We start from the raw sequence: 15116 nt of genomic DNA, 5'->3' as shown, positions 1-15116 counted from the left end.
ATAATTGAAATAATTTAAAATATTAAAAATATTTTCTGTTTTTAATTCACTTAAATGTGAATTCCTGATGCGCTGAGGTGCAGGTGGAAGGTGTCACAGCACTCCCTGTGCTTCTAAATTCTCATTATTCCCATTATATCCCGTTATTTCCCGTTTTATATCATTATTTCCCATTATATTCTCATATTTCCAATGGGGGATAGATAATTAGTGATTTTAGAGATCCTAATTAGGGATCTTTGCTGTTCTGGGCGTGTCACCTCTGTCACCTCCTCCCTCAAACTCTTACTCATTTCCGTGTAGGAATTGCAGCTTTTTGGTTGGAATCCAATTTATTCAATTAAATGTATTCAATCAAATTGAATTTATTCAATCAAACTCTGAACTAATTGATGTGGAATTAAATGCGGCCCAGCGCCTCCATTGGCCGCGTTTATCGCTGCCCAGGCCCATCCCGCAGGTTCATTAACGCCCCCCAGCCCGGCCGTTCTGACGGGCGGGGCTCAATTAACGCCTCATTAACGATTTGCGTTAATTAGGGCGCCGTGAGGCGGCGCTGACGTCATCGGCGCGCGGCGGCGGGCGGAAGTGACGCGTGACCCGCGCGCGGCTGCTCGCAGTCCCCGGTGGCGGCGGCGGTGAGCGGGGCCGGGGGCGCTGAGGGGGAACCGGCGGGACAGCGGGGCTCTGAGGGGAAACCGGGGCTTTGAGGGGATATTGGGGCGGCACCCGGGGCTCTGAGGGGCACCCGGGGCTGTGAGGGAACATTGGGGCGGCACCGGGGGCTCTGAGGGGCGCCCAGGGCTGGGGGGACGCCGGGGGTATACCAGGGGCTCTGAGGGGACCACAGGGGGACACCGGGGGCTCTGAGGGGACACCCGGAGCTGGGGGGACACCGAGGGGCGCTGAGGGAACACCAGGGGGTCGGAAGGGAGACCGGAGGGATCCCGGGGGCTCTGAGGGGACACCGGGGGCTCTGAGGGGACAGCAGGGGGACACCGGGTGCTCTGAGGGGACGCCCGGGGCTGGGGGGACACCGGGGGGGAGTTGAAGGAACACCAGGGGGTCGGAAGGGACACCGGGGGGATCCCGGGGGCTCTGAGGGGACACCGGGGGTATGCCAGGGGCTCTGAAGGGACAGCAGGGGGACACCGGGTGCTCTGGGAGGACACCGGGGCCGCTGAGGGGACACCGGGGGCTGTGAATGGACACGGGGGGCTCTGAGGGGACACCCGGGGCTGGCGGGACACCGAGGGGCTCTGAGGGCACACCGGGGACTCTGAAGGGACACCGGGGGCTGTGAATGGGCTCTGGGGGGACACCAGGGGCTCGGAAGGGACACCGGGGGTTTTGAGGGGACACCGAGGGGCTCTGAGGGGACACCGGGAGTTTTGAGAACAGGTTTATGTCCAAAAAGGAGACTGAGGAGTCCCTTTTTGCTTTATTGGATTAAAGGCAGAGGCCGTGGGGTCTCTCCAATTTTTGGAGGAGCCAGCCTCCTTTTTATCCCAATTTCCCTTCTCTCTTTCCGCATTTCTGAGGTATTTGAGAGTTACACTCTTCCCAATACACCTGATACCAGAGATTTCCCTCTAAAGTACAACCCTCCCTATTAATTTTTAATTCTTACTGAATTTAGGGTTTTTCTTCCCCATTTCTGAGGTACTTGAGAGGTTCAGACCCCCTGATAGCAAAGATTCCCCTCTAATGTACAACCCTCCTTTTTCATTTTTAATTCTTACAGAATTTAGGCGTTTTTCTTCCCCATTTTTTCTTTCATCTCGCAATGTCCAATTTAATTTATCAGCAAACCTGAAGTTGATTTGTAAAAGCAAATATCCCTTTCCATTCACCAATCAGTGGAATCCTTTCCATTGTTTCTTTTATTTCTCAGTGCTGGTTTTATCCACCAGCAGCCCCACAGCTGGTTTGGAAAGACAAATCCACCATTCCTCTCAGGAATCCACAAATTCACAAATCAAACCCCTGTTTGCAAATTTTAGTTGTTTATAAATCTCAATAATATATACATATATATATGCTATGTCACTATATATATATAAAGTGACATATATATAGGCACACACACACATATATATATATGTGTAAATGATATAGTGCTCTTGTTAATTAATATTCTGCCTTCCATGTGTTAATTATTCTTCCACTTCTCATGCTAATTAGTGCCTTTCTCTGTGGTTGTGCTGGAATTACCTTTTCCTCAGTGACAGCGGATTTTAGCTCAGTTGGCTTCATAATTTTCTTCCTTATCTCAGGATTTTGCCATAAATTCTGCATTCTGTGTCCTTTTTTTCCAAAGCTTTGTTACCTCAGGTCATTATTAAATAATGGGCATAAATTGGTTTTCTTGCCCTCCAGCAGCTCCCTGAGCTCTTACAGAGTCTTTCTTTGGGTTTAAAACAAAACAGTTTTGGTCCACCATAAATCAACTCTATCATGGCTTTACTCAGAAACAAAACATTAAATAAATGGGTGTGAAATAGATTTATTTGTGGGGTTTTTCAATGTCTCCTCCTTTTGCAGAGAGTGTTTTTTGGAACTCAAATGGGTGATGAAAAGGATTCTTGGAAGGTGAAGACTTTAGATGAGATTCTCCAGGAGAAGAAGCGAAGGAAGGAGCAAGAGGAGAAGGCAGAGATCAAACGTATGAAAAATGTAAGCTGCACTTGGGACTCATTTCATTCAATTATTTACTTTATTAATAGAAAACTGCATTTTAATGGGGTGCACTGCCTGTATCCTCATTTTCTGGTGATTTTTTTCTGATGCTCTGTCAGCTGAAGTTTTTTCTGTGTGGCCTTTAATTCCAAAGTTTAACAAAAATATGAAACTTTGTGAAGATTTCATTGCTCTTGCATTATATACTGTGATTTCTTATACTTATTGGTCAGAAAAAATGAGTAAATTAATACAATTAATAATTTAAATTTAGATAATCATATGTAATTATGTACAATAATTAATGTTCAAATTAAATTAATTTAACATAAAATAGATAAATAAATAAAAATAAATAATCAACTGGGGCTTGCAGTTCAAGGAACAATTTTTATAGGTTTTACAGAGGAATGGGTTAAAATTATGGGTTTGGAATAAATTTTATCTTGCTGTTTGGTTATTGGTCAGAAAAGTTTTTATTTAGTTATTGGTCAGAAAAGAGAAACAAATTAATGCAATTAATGATTTAAATAATTATATACAATAATTAATGTTTAAATAAATAAGATATATAAATATATATAAAAATAATAAACTGGGGCTTGCAGTTCAAGGAGCAACTTTTAAAGATTTTATAGAAGAATGGGTTAAAATTCTGGGTTTGGAATCACTTTTCTGTTGCTGTTTGGTTTTGTACAGTTGTGTTCAAAATAATTATTGCAGAAAATACCACACAATAATTAGTGCACTCCTTCTCAGTGTTTAATTTTGTTTCATTTTGTCAAATTAAAGCACTTCAGCTCCAAGTGCTGCTGTCACAAATCAGTGATTTCACAGGGATGACCAATCCAGGCTGAATTTTTGAGCCAGCAGAGGAAGATTTCAGTAATATTTAATTTTATTTATTTTGAACCATACAAATAACCAGATTTTCCCCTGTTCCCTCAGTCAGATGACAGGGATTCCAAGAGGGATTCTCTTGAGGAGGGGGAGCTGAGAGACCATCGCATGGAAATCACCATCAGGAACTCACCCTACAGGAGGGAAGACTCCATGGAAGACAGGTGAGGGTGAGGGAATAAAAAGAGGAAAAAATTCCTGAAATGAACATTTCAAATCCTGAAATTACCCTTTCAACGTCCTGAGAAAAGGTTTCAAATATCTGAAGGGAAAATCAAATTTTAGAAGTGAAAATCCTTTGTGCAGCACACACTTGTGGAGCACTGGTTAAGATTTAACCAGATTTAACCAATTTAAGTGTTGTGTTCCAGCTTGGATTTAATGTGGAAACCCAAAATAAAATGGGAACCTTTTCCAAACAAGGAATCCAATTTAAGTGTTGTGTTCCAGCTTGGATTTATTGTGGAAACCCACAATAAAATTGGAATATTTTCCAACCAAGGAATCCAGTTTAAGTGTTGTGTTCCAGCTTGGATTTATTGTGGAAACTCACAATAAAATGGGAATCTTTTCCAACCAAGGAATCCAGTTTAAGTGTTGTGTTCCAGTTTGGATTTATTGTGGAAACCCAAAATAAAATGGGAATCTTTTCCAAACAAGGAAATCAATTTAAGTGTTGTGTTCCAGTTTGGATTTATTGTGGAAACCCACAATAAATAAATATTGTGGAAACCCACAATAAATAAATTTTGATTTATTATGGAAACTCTAAATAAAATGGGAACCTTTTCCAACCAAGGAAATCAATTTAGGTGTTGTGTTCCAGCTTGGATTTATTGTGGAAACTCACAATAAAATGGGAATATTTTCCAATCAAGGAATCCAGTTTAAGTGTTGTGTTCCAGTTTGGATTTATTGTGGAAACCCAAAATAAAATTGGAATCTTTTCCAAACAAGGAAATCAATTTAAGTGTTGTGTTCCAGCTTGGATTTATTGTGGAAACTCTAAATAAAACGGGAATCTTTTCCAACCAAGGAAACCCATTTAACTGTTGTGTTCCAGTTTGGATTTATTATGGAAACCCAAAATAAAATTGGAATCTTTTCCAACCAAGGAATCCAGTTTAAGTGTTGTGTTAAAATGGAAATCTTTTCCAAACAAGGAAACCCATTTAACTGTTGTGTTCCAGTTTGGATTTATTGTGGAAACCCAAAATAAAATTGGAAATCTTTTCCAAACAAGAAAACCAGTTTAAGTGTTGTGTTCCAGTTTTGCTTTATTGTGGAAACCCACAATAAATAAATATTGTGGAAACCCACAATAAATAAATTTTGATTTATTATGGAAACTCTAAATAAAATGGGAATCTTTTCCAACCAAGGAAATCAATTTAAGCGTTGTGTTCCAGTTGGGATTTATTGTGGAAACCCAAAATAACACGGGAATCTTTTCCAGCCAAGGAAATGTGTGGATTTCCCCTGTCCCCTCCCTGAGCTCACTCCTTCCTGCCTTCCAGGGGAGAGGAAGATGATTCCTTGGCCATCAAACCCCCCCAGCAAATGTCCAGGAAAGAGAAAACCCATCACAGGAAGGATGAGAAGAGGAAAGAGAAGCGCAGGCACAGGAGCCACTCTGCAGAAGGTGATTCTGGCAGAAGGATAAATCAAATCACTCAGGCTGGGGAACCCAGCAGCTGGACAGACAGAGGAATTTCAATTGTTCATTTCTTTGGCTGCTTTGGGGCCCTCAGGGGGCTGACAGGGTGTGAGCGTGGTCAGAGCACAGAAATCACTTTGGGACAGGGACACTGAGGTCACTTTTACTCCTTGAAGCCTGATCAGATTCTCTCTGGCTTCACTGAGGGAGAGAGCTCTGATCTCTGTACCTGCCAAGGGAAAAATATCATTTATAGAGACATTCCCATCAGTAGCAACCATTTCTTACTTTAATACAAATATTCTCCCTGGCTTCACTGAGTGAAAGATCTCTGATCTCTGTACCTGCCAAGGGGGAAAAAATATCATTTATAGAGACATTCCCATCAATAGTAACCATTTCTTACTTTGATACAAGTATTCTTTCTGGCTTCACTGAGTGAAAGATCTCTGATCTTTTTGGCTGCTAAGGAAAAAAAAAAATCATTTCAAGAGACATTTCCATTGTCTTCCTATCAATAACAGCCATATTATACTTTAATACAAGTATATTCTCTTTGGCTTCACTGAGGGAAAGAACTCTGATCTCTGTACCTACCAAGGGGGAAAAAAATATCATTTCTAGAGACGTTTCCAGTGTCTATAAAAACCATATTTTAACTTTAATACAGGTATTCTTTCTGGCTTCACTGAGTGAAAGATCTCTGATCTTTGTTCCTGCTAAGGGAAAAATATCATTTATAGAGACATTCCCATCAGTAGCAACCATTTCTTACTTTAATACAAATATTCTCCCTGGCTTCACTGAGTGAAAGATCTCTGATCTTTGTACCTGCCAAGAAAAAATAAATATCCTTTCTAAAGACATTCCCATCAATAGCAACCATTTCTTACTTCAATACAAGTTTTCTTTCTGGCTTCACTGAGTGCAAGATCTCTGATCTCTGTACCTGCCAAGGGAAAAATATCATTTCTAGAGACATTCCCATCAATAGCAACCATTTCTTACTTTAATACAAGTATTCTTTCTGGCTTCACTGAGTGAAAGATCTCTGATCTTTGTACATGCCAAGGGAAAATAAATATCCTTTCTAGAGACATTCCCATTAATAACAACCATTTTTTACTTTAATATAAATATTCACATAAAACCTTAGAGACTTTGGGCTTTCCAACTCCCTTTCAGAACAGGATTTTCCCTTTAAGAAAATCCTGGTTATGGTTCTCATCACTTTCACCCCCTGAGTTTTGCTTTCGGTGATTATTTGGAGCAGTAACTCAGAAATTGAAGCTGATTTGTGTTTGTTGAAGGGGAGTTGAAGCTGATTTGTGTTTGTTGAAGGGGAGTTGAAGCTGATTTGTGTTTTTTGAAGGGAAATTGAAGCTGGTTTGTGTTTGTTGAAGGGGAATTGAAGGTGGTTTGTGTTTGTTGAAGGGAAGTTGAAGCTGATTTGTGTTTTTTGAAGGGAAATTGAAGCTGATTTGTGTTTGTTGAAGGGAAACACGCCCGAGTGAAGGAGAAGGAGCGGGAGCACGAGCGTAGGAAGAGACACAGAGAGGAGCAGGACAAAGCCCGGCGAGAATGGGAGAGACAGAAACGGAGAGAGATGGCCAGGGAACATTCCAGAAGGGAGAGGTACATCCATCCCTGCTCTGAGCAGTGGGAAATAACCAAAAAATCCACTTTCTTCTTCACTTCATTATTTTTAAATGCTTTATTGCCATGGATATTCCAGGGGAATCCACTGGAATAAAAATACGAAGCTTTGTGAAGATTTCATTGCTCTTGTATACTGTGATTTCTTATAATCATTGGTCAGAAAAAAGAAATAAATTAATGCAATTAATAATTTAAAATTAGATAATTATATATAATTATATATAATTATATACAATAAATTTAGATAATTATATGCAATAATTAATGTTTAAATGAAATTAATTTTAAAGAAAATAAAAAATATAAAAATAAAAAATAAATAATCAACTGGGGCTTGCAGTTCAAGGAATAATTTTTCAAGATTTTGTAGAAGAATGGGTTAAAATCATGGGTTTGGAATCACTTTTATCTTGGTGTTTGGTTATTGGTCAAAAGTTGTTATTTAGTTCTTGGTCAGAAAAGATAAATAAATTAATGTAGTTAATTTAAATTTAGATAATTATATATAGTTATATACAATAATGAATTTTTAAAGAAATCAGATACGTTAATTTTAAATAAATAAAAAGATTGGATGGTCTTAGGGGTTTTTCCAACCTAAAAAATAAGTACAAAGCAGATTTTCACTGGGGATTAATTACCTGGATTATCATGGGATTAATTAACTGGACTGGCTTAATTTCTGCTTAAATCCTGATAGGCTGGAGAACTCCTGCTCTGGATCTTTTAAATTTATTTTTTAAAGGATCAGCTGAAAAACTCCACTGTTTCTGGGGGTGTTGAGAAGGAAATTGAGCTCAGTGGTTTGGTGCTGCAAAGCAGTTTTCCTTCTCTTCACCAGCTGAATTTATAACAAACAAAAATGATTTAACCAGATTGAATTTATAACAAACAAAAATGATTTAACCAGATTGAATTTGTAACAAACAAAAATGATTTAACCAGATTGAATTTGTAACAAACAAAAATGATTTAACCAGATTGAACCAATTTCCAGATTGAACCCGTTTTCCTTCTGACTTTGTAACAAACAAAAATGATTTAACCAATTGAACCAATTTTCAGATTTAACCAGTTTTCCTTCTGAATTTATAACCAACAAAAATGATTTAACCAGATTGAACCAATTTTCAGATTTAACCCGTTTTCCTTCTGAATTTATAACCAACAAAAATGATTTAACCAGATTGAACCAATTTTCAGATTGAACCCGTTTTCCTTCTGAATTTATAACCAACAGAAATGATTTAACCAGATTGAACCGATTTTCAGATTTAACCTGTTTTCCTTCTGAATTTGTAACCAACAAAAATGATTTAACCAGATTGAACCAATTTTCAGATTGAACCCGTTTTCCTCCTGAATTTATAACAAACAAAATTTATTTTCCAGAGATCGTTTGGAGCAGCTGGAGAGGGAAAGGGAGAGGAAAATCCGGGAGCAGCAGAAGGAGCAGCGGGAGCAGAAGGAGAGGGAGAGGAGAGCTGAGGAGAGGAGGAAGGAGAGAGAAGCCAGGAGAGAAGGTGACTCCCTCTGCATAAATCAGATTTATTATCCCTTTCCTGCCTGTTTACACCCTGCTGAATGGAGGGGTAGAAATGGGTTTTGTTAAAGCAGCACCAGAATTTTAAAAAAAAATTCAAGTGGGGAGGGTTTGACATGGGAGGGAGAAGGAAATTTAAGTTTGACATGGGGAGATAAAATGATGTGATGATGTTGTGGGAATTAAATATCCTGAGAAGTTGGTCAGGGAGGTTTTGCCTCTGCCTGTCAGGGAGATTTCCATAAAAACAGGATTTTTGAGGGAGAGATTTCCTATAAAAACAGGATTTGTGAGGGAGAGAAAACAGGATTTCTGGAGGGGAAATTTCCTATAAAACAGGATTGGTGAGAGGGAGGTTTCCTATAAAAACAGGATTTCTGAGGGGGAGATTTCCTATAAAAAGAGGATTTTTGAGGGAGAGATTTCCTATAAAAACAGGATTTCTGAGGGGAGATTTCCTATAAAAACAGGATTTCTGAGGGGAGATTTCCTATAAAAACAGGATTTCTGAGGGGGAGATTTCCTATAAAAACAGGATTTTTGAGGGAGAGATTTCCTACAAAAACAGGATTTCTGAGAGGGAGATTTGTATAAAAACAGGATTTCTGAGGGAGAGATTTCCTATAAAAACAGGATTTCTGAGGGGAGATTTCCTATAAAAACAGGATTTTTGAGAGGGGAGATTTCCATAAAAACAGGATTTGTGAGGGGGAGATTTCCTATAAAAACAGGATTTCTGAGGGGAGATTTCCTATAAAAACAGGATTTCTGAGGGGAGATTTCCTATAAAAACAGGATTTTTTTAGGGAGAGATTTCCTATAAAAACAGGGTTTCTGGAGGGGAAATTTCCTATAAAAACAGGATTTCTGAGGGGAAGATTTCCTATAAAAACAGGATTTCTCAGGGGAAGATGTCCTATAAAAACAGGATTTGTGAGAGGGAGATTTCCATAAAAACAGGATTTCTGAGGGGAGATTTCCATAAAAACAGGATTTCTGAGGGAGAGATTTCCATAAAAACAGGATTTCTGAGGGAGAGATTTCCATAAAAACAGGATTTTTGAGAGGGAGATTTCCTATAAAAACAGGATTTCTGGAGGAGAAATTTCCTATAAAAACAGGATTTGTGAGAGGGAGATTTCCTATAAAAACAGGATTTCTGAGGGGAGATTTCTATAAAAACAGGATTTCTGAGAGGGAAATTTCCTACAAAAACAGGATTTTTGATGGGGAGATTTCCTACAAAAACAGGATTTCTGAGGGGGAGATTTCCTACAAAAACAGGATTTCTGGAGGGGAAATTTCCTATAAAAACAGGATTTCTGAGGGAGAGATTTGTATAAAAACAGGATTTCTGAGAGGGAGATTTCCTACAAAAACAGGATTTTTGAGGGGGAGATTTCCTACAAAAACAGGATTTTTGAGGGGGAGATTTCCTACAAAAACAGGATTTCTGAGGGGAGATTTCCTATAAAAACAGGATTTCTGGAGGAGAAATTTCCCATAAAATAGGATTTTTGAGGGAGAGATTTCCATAAAAACAGGATTTCTGGAGGGGAAATTTCAGGATTTCTGAGGGAGAGATTTCCATAAAAACAGGATTTCTGAGGGGGAGATTTCCTATAAAAACAGAATTTCTGAGAGGGAGATTTCCTATAAAAACAGGATTTCTGGAGGAGAAATTTCCCATAAAATAGGATTTTTGAGGGAGAGATTTCCATAAAAACAGGATTTGTGAGAGGGAAATTTCCCATAAAAACAGGATTTCTGAGGGGGAGATTTCCTATAAAGACAGGATTTCTGAGGGGGAAATTTCATAAAAACAGGATTTCTGAGGGAGAGATTTCCTATAAAAACAGGATTTCTGAGGGGAGATTTCCATAAAAACAGGATTTCTGGAGGAGAAATTTCCCATAAAATAGGATTTTTGAGGGAGAGATTTCCATAAAAACAGGATTTCTGGAGGGGAAATTTTCTATAAAAGCATGATTTCTGGAGGGGAAATTTCCTATAAAATCAGGATTTCTGAGAAGGAAATTTCCTATAAAAACAGGATTTCTGAGAAGGAAATTTCCTATAAAAACAGGATTTCTGAGAAGGAAATTTCCTATAAAATCAGGATTTCTGAGAAGGAAATTTCCTATAAAAACAGGATTTCTGAGAAGGAAATTTCCTATAAAAACAGGATTTCTGAGGGGGAAATTTCCTATAAAAACAGGATTTCTGGAGGAGAAATTTCCCATAAAATAGGATTTCTGAGGGTTAATTTCCCATAAAAACAGGATTTCTGGAGGTGCCACTGTGTTCAGTGGTTCTGAACTCTTTGGCTGAGCCTAACTCAGTTTGATAGAGGTTGAAACCCCAAAATTCAATGTTTTGGGGATTTGGGGGAATAAATTGCCAAGGGGGAGAGCTGATGTTGGTACTCAGGGCATGGAGTGGGGTCAGGTGGGATCAGCTGGTGCCTGAAGAATTTCAGTTTTGCACTTTTTGCATGTTGGCTGTTTGCAATCTCAATTTTTGCTTCAAGGATCTCTGGCCCAGCTTTGTGAGGTAAAAAATCAGAGCCCATTCCTGTGATCAGGTGACAGAGATTATCCAAGCACAGCAAAACAATTCTTTTTTTTTTGCTTTCTCTTTCTTGCTCAGCTCATACCAAACAGCTCCTGTTTGTGCTTGGCTTTGTGCTGATAGTGCTCAATCTGTGTAACTTTGCATTTCATTGATTTTATTGTTCTGAATGTTCTGTCAGCTCCTTCTAAACCTCAGCTGGTTTGATTTTACATATTTTCCACTTCTTTCTCTGGCATTAATGCTTTAGAATCAGGGTGTTTATTGTGTAGCATACAGGGCAGCTTGCTTCTGTTTTTTAAGTGTGGCAGCAGCTTTCTCTAAGCAGTCCAAACCCATATTTTATTTGAGATCAATCAAAACCCTTCATTTTCCCAGAAAGAAGAGTTAAATACTGATTTAATACTTAATATAATATAATATACTTTAATACTTAATATAATATAATATACTTAAGTTTAAATACTTACATTTTATATTAAATACTGATTTAAGTAGGTTCCTCTCCCATTCTTCCCTATTACCCTGTTAAAAAAAAAAATTAAAAACATTCCAATCAGGTGGCTGTGGCAGACAGGACAACTCTAATTAGGCAGCTGTAACAATTTCTTGTGGTTTTGTTTTCCCTAGTTTCTGCACACCATAGAACAGTGAGGGAAGAATATGGAGACAAAGTAAAAATGAGACCCTGGAGTCGCAGCCCTTTGCGCCAGCAGAGAGACAAGCTTGAGCAAGGAGAGAGCAGGAAACCAGGTAGCATCTGCCACTCTACACTGTCTTGGGGGACAGCTGGGGGAAAAAAAAATCAAATTCAATCCATTTTTAGTCTCAAAGAACCATCCCAGGTGCTCAGTTCCAGCTCAGCCCCAGCGGCGTCAATCTGGAACCCTCACCAATGGCTCTTTGCTGAAGCAGTGCTGGTTTTGCAGGACATGCACTGGGGGTAAATGGAATATTTAGGGGTAGGAGTAGCAATTGGAAAAGGTTCAAAATGAGTTAGTTCAGTGGTGGAAGAAGCAGCTGACTGAATTGTTAAAATCCTGCAGTTGAATTGCCTTGCAGGTTAAAAAGGGGATTGGTTACTCCAGCTCCAGATGGATTTGGGGTTAGGAGCTGAATTACCTGGAAAAGTGACCTCAGTGAGCTTCACTGATTCTGTCACCTTGTAGAATAATTACGTACTGAAGGCAGAGTTCTGCTTAGATGGTGAATTTTGTTATCCAAGCCAGAAAATGATCCCACCTGAAGGTTCTTGGGGTAGGGAATTTGCACAAGTGACATAAAAACGCCTTTGTTTGAGGGAGGAAAGCTCTGATGTGTGCAGCTGTGAAAAGAAGTGGAGGCATCCAGAGTAGGATGGAATCAGCTGGAATTAATTGTAGAGTTGGAATTCCAGGTGGAGACACCCAGAGCAGGATGGAATCAATGGAATTTATTGTAGAGTTGGAATTCCAGGTGGAGACACCCAGAGCAGAATGGATTAGCTGGAATTCCAAATGTAGGCACCCAAAGTGGGATGGAATCAATGGAATTCCAAATGTAGGCAGCCAAAGTGGGATGGAATCAGCTGGAATTAATTGTAGAGATGTAATTCCAGCTGTAGGCACCCAGAGCAGGATGGAATTCCAGATGTAGGCACCCAGAGCAAGGTGGAATCCCTGGAATTCCAGATGTAGGCACCCAAAGTGGGATGGAATCAGCTGGAATTAATTGTAGAGATGTAATTCCAGGTGGAGGCACCCAGAGCAGAATGGAATTAGCTGGAAATCCAAATGTAGGCACCCAAAGTGGGATGGAATCAGCTGGAATTTATTGTAGAGATGTAATTCCAGATGTAGGCACCCAGAGCAGGATGGAATCCCTGGAATTCCAAGTGGAGGTACCCAAAGTGGGATGGAATCAGCTGGAATTTATTGTAGAGATGTTATTTCAGGTGGAGGCACCCAGAGCAGGATGGAATTCCAGATGTAGGTACCCAGAGCAGGATGGAATCAATGGAACTCCAGGTGGAGACACCCAGAGCAGAATGGAATTAGCTGGAATTCCAAATGTAGGCAGCCAAAGTGGGATGGAATCAGCTGGAATTAATTTTAGAGATGTAATTCCAGATGTAGGCACCCAGAGCAGGATGGAATCAGTGGAATTCCAGATGTAGGCACCCAAAGTGGGGTGGAGTCAGCTGGAATTCATTGTAGAGATGTAATTCCAGGTGGAGGCACCCAGAGCAAGGCCTGGGAAGCTCCTGCCCCATCAACACCAGAGATTTTTCATAGTGAGCACTCTGGCAGTAACCAATGTGTAGGGACCTGTCCTGGTGATTTTTGTCACCATGGTGCTTTTTTCCCTTTTTTCCCCCATTTTAATTCATCTTAGGAACACCTCATGTTTAAAAATCAGGTCAATATTTCATATTTTTGGTTGTTAAACTGCACCACTACAATTCAGCAAAGCTGTTTGTCATTGAGCAGAGTGTGAAATGATGCTTATTATTTATTTTTTTAGTGCTGTGAATTTCCAATACTGAATATTCAGCACTGATTTAATGCCAGCAGAAAGTGAAGCAGGGAATTCAGGAATGGAAATGATACTCAATTAGCACTGTGCTTTTAATTTTTGTGGTTTCAGCAGTAAAAGAAGAGAAACCAGAAGAGAGGGATCCTCTGTCAGACTTGCAGGACATCAGTGACAGCGAGAGAAAAACCAGCTCAGCAGAGTCTTCCTCAGGTGATTGAATGCAATTAGGAGCTGTAATTAATTGTAGAGATGTCATTAATTTCTCTGTGAGTGTTAAGTGCCTGATTATTCCTGGACAGAATCTGGATCAGGCTCAGAAGAGGAGGAGGAAGAGTCCAGCAGTGAAGGCTCTGAGGAAGAGGGGGAGGAAGAGGAGGAGGAGGAGGAGACAGGCAGCAATTCTGAGGAGGTGTCTGAGCAATCAGCAGGTGAGGATTCCACCAAGGGCTGCCTGATTTCCTTTATTTTCCTGTGTTGTTTTATTGGAACATTTTCCTTTTCTCTTAGTCTAGGCCAGGCTGAGACCTCACAAAATAAAACCCCCAAGTCCCATTCTGTCCTTTTGGTAGAGATAATCCCAATTCTTATCTCAGGAGCCAGAGCAGAAACCTGAGAGCCATTTCTGTCAGAGGTTCTGTGCCACCAAATGCTCTGCACAGCACAGTTTGCACTTTGGGGGGGTGAAATCCAAATATCTTTGGCATTTTGTGTTATTATCTTCATTCATTTGGAAAAAACTTCTGAAATTTGCAACAGAAAATAATTCCAAGTTCAGTAAAGAAGTCTGAGTGCAGCTGTTCTTGTAATTAATTAGTAAAGAAAAGGCACAAGAGCAGGCTCTGATTGATGGCTGGGTGTTTTTCTTTAAAATAATTACAATTAATCAGGAAATATTCATTATTTATTTACCTGCCCACATCCCAATTCCCAGAGAATTGGTAAGAGTTGTGTTCCCTGCTGGAAGTGAACAGAATTTCCTGGCCATGGCAGAGGTGGGAGAGGATTCCAGCAGGGATTTCCTCCCAGGGAGCTGCAGAAATTTGGATTTTTCCAACCAAACTTGGTTCTGTTTTGCAGAGGAGGTGAGCGAGGAGGAAATGAGCGAAGAGGAGGAACGGGAGAATGGAAACCACATCCCAGTTGGTACAATGCAAATATTGAATGTTTTAAGAAGTGTTTGCCTGAGTTTCTGCAGCTAGATAAATCTATTTCTACAAATATTTAAAATATCAAAATGCTGTTCTCATGTCAACCTCAGAAATTCTTCGAAATCTGCTCCAAGCTTTGTGTTTAGAGGGAATCAGTCTCATGAGCTGATGTTTCCTTCTCTTTCATTTGTGTTTTGTCTTCTCATCAAAATCAGAGAATGAAACCCAGAATGAGAATCCAAAATCAGAGAATGAAACCCAGAATGAGAATCTTGGGTCACTTTTCTCTTCCATTCTGGTGTAAATTTATTTTTCTCACCTGGAAACTGTAGGTGAATTCCTGAAAGCCAAGAGGAGAAATTTGCCTTCTCCACCATCTGCCTTGCAGTGCTCAATGTCACCACCTTGATTTCCCTAAATAAATTAAGAATTAAATTTATTTAAT

The 15116-nt window shown here is 39.8% G+C and overlaps 1 protein-coding gene across 11 annotated transcripts in view; it reads left to right on the top strand.

The window, feature by feature from the left end:
* The first annotated feature begins 497 nt into the window (after positions 1-497).
* The window catches only part of LOC102069673 (cyclin-dependent kinase 11B), a 32441-nt gene continuing 17822 nt past the window's right edge, over positions 498-15116 (top strand). For 6 of the 11 annotated variants that reach the window (XM_074558597.1, XM_074558592.1, XM_074558598.1 and 3 more), the window contains exons 1-10: positions 498-638; positions 2545-2676; positions 3628-3743; positions 5097-5221; positions 6733-6871; positions 8288-8418; positions 11640-11762; positions 13635-13733; positions 13823-13951; positions 14601-14666. In XM_074558597.1, the coding sequence (XP_074414698.1) occupies positions 2566-2676; positions 3628-3743; positions 5097-5221; positions 6733-6871; positions 8288-8418; positions 11640-11762; positions 13635-13733; positions 13823-13951; positions 14601-14666 (1039 nt within the window). In that variant the 5' untranslated portion in view covers positions 498-638; positions 2545-2565. The remainder of the gene's footprint in view (positions 639-2544; positions 2677-3627; positions 3744-5096; positions 5222-6732; positions 6872-8287; positions 8419-11639; positions 11763-13634; positions 13734-13822; positions 13952-14600; positions 14667-15116) is intronic. The other 5 variants (XM_074558600.1, XM_074558595.1, XM_074558603.1 and 2 more) reach the window with 3 other exon arrangements.

This window comes from Zonotrichia albicollis, chromosome 25 (genome assembly GCF_047830755.1).
Source record: "Zonotrichia albicollis isolate bZonAlb1 chromosome 25, bZonAlb1.hap1, whole genome shotgun sequence".
In the NCBI taxonomy this organism is placed as follows: domain Eukaryota; kingdom Metazoa; phylum Chordata; class Aves; order Passeriformes; family Passerellidae; genus Zonotrichia; species Zonotrichia albicollis.
This window is presented reverse-complemented; position numbering and strand designations above follow the sequence as displayed.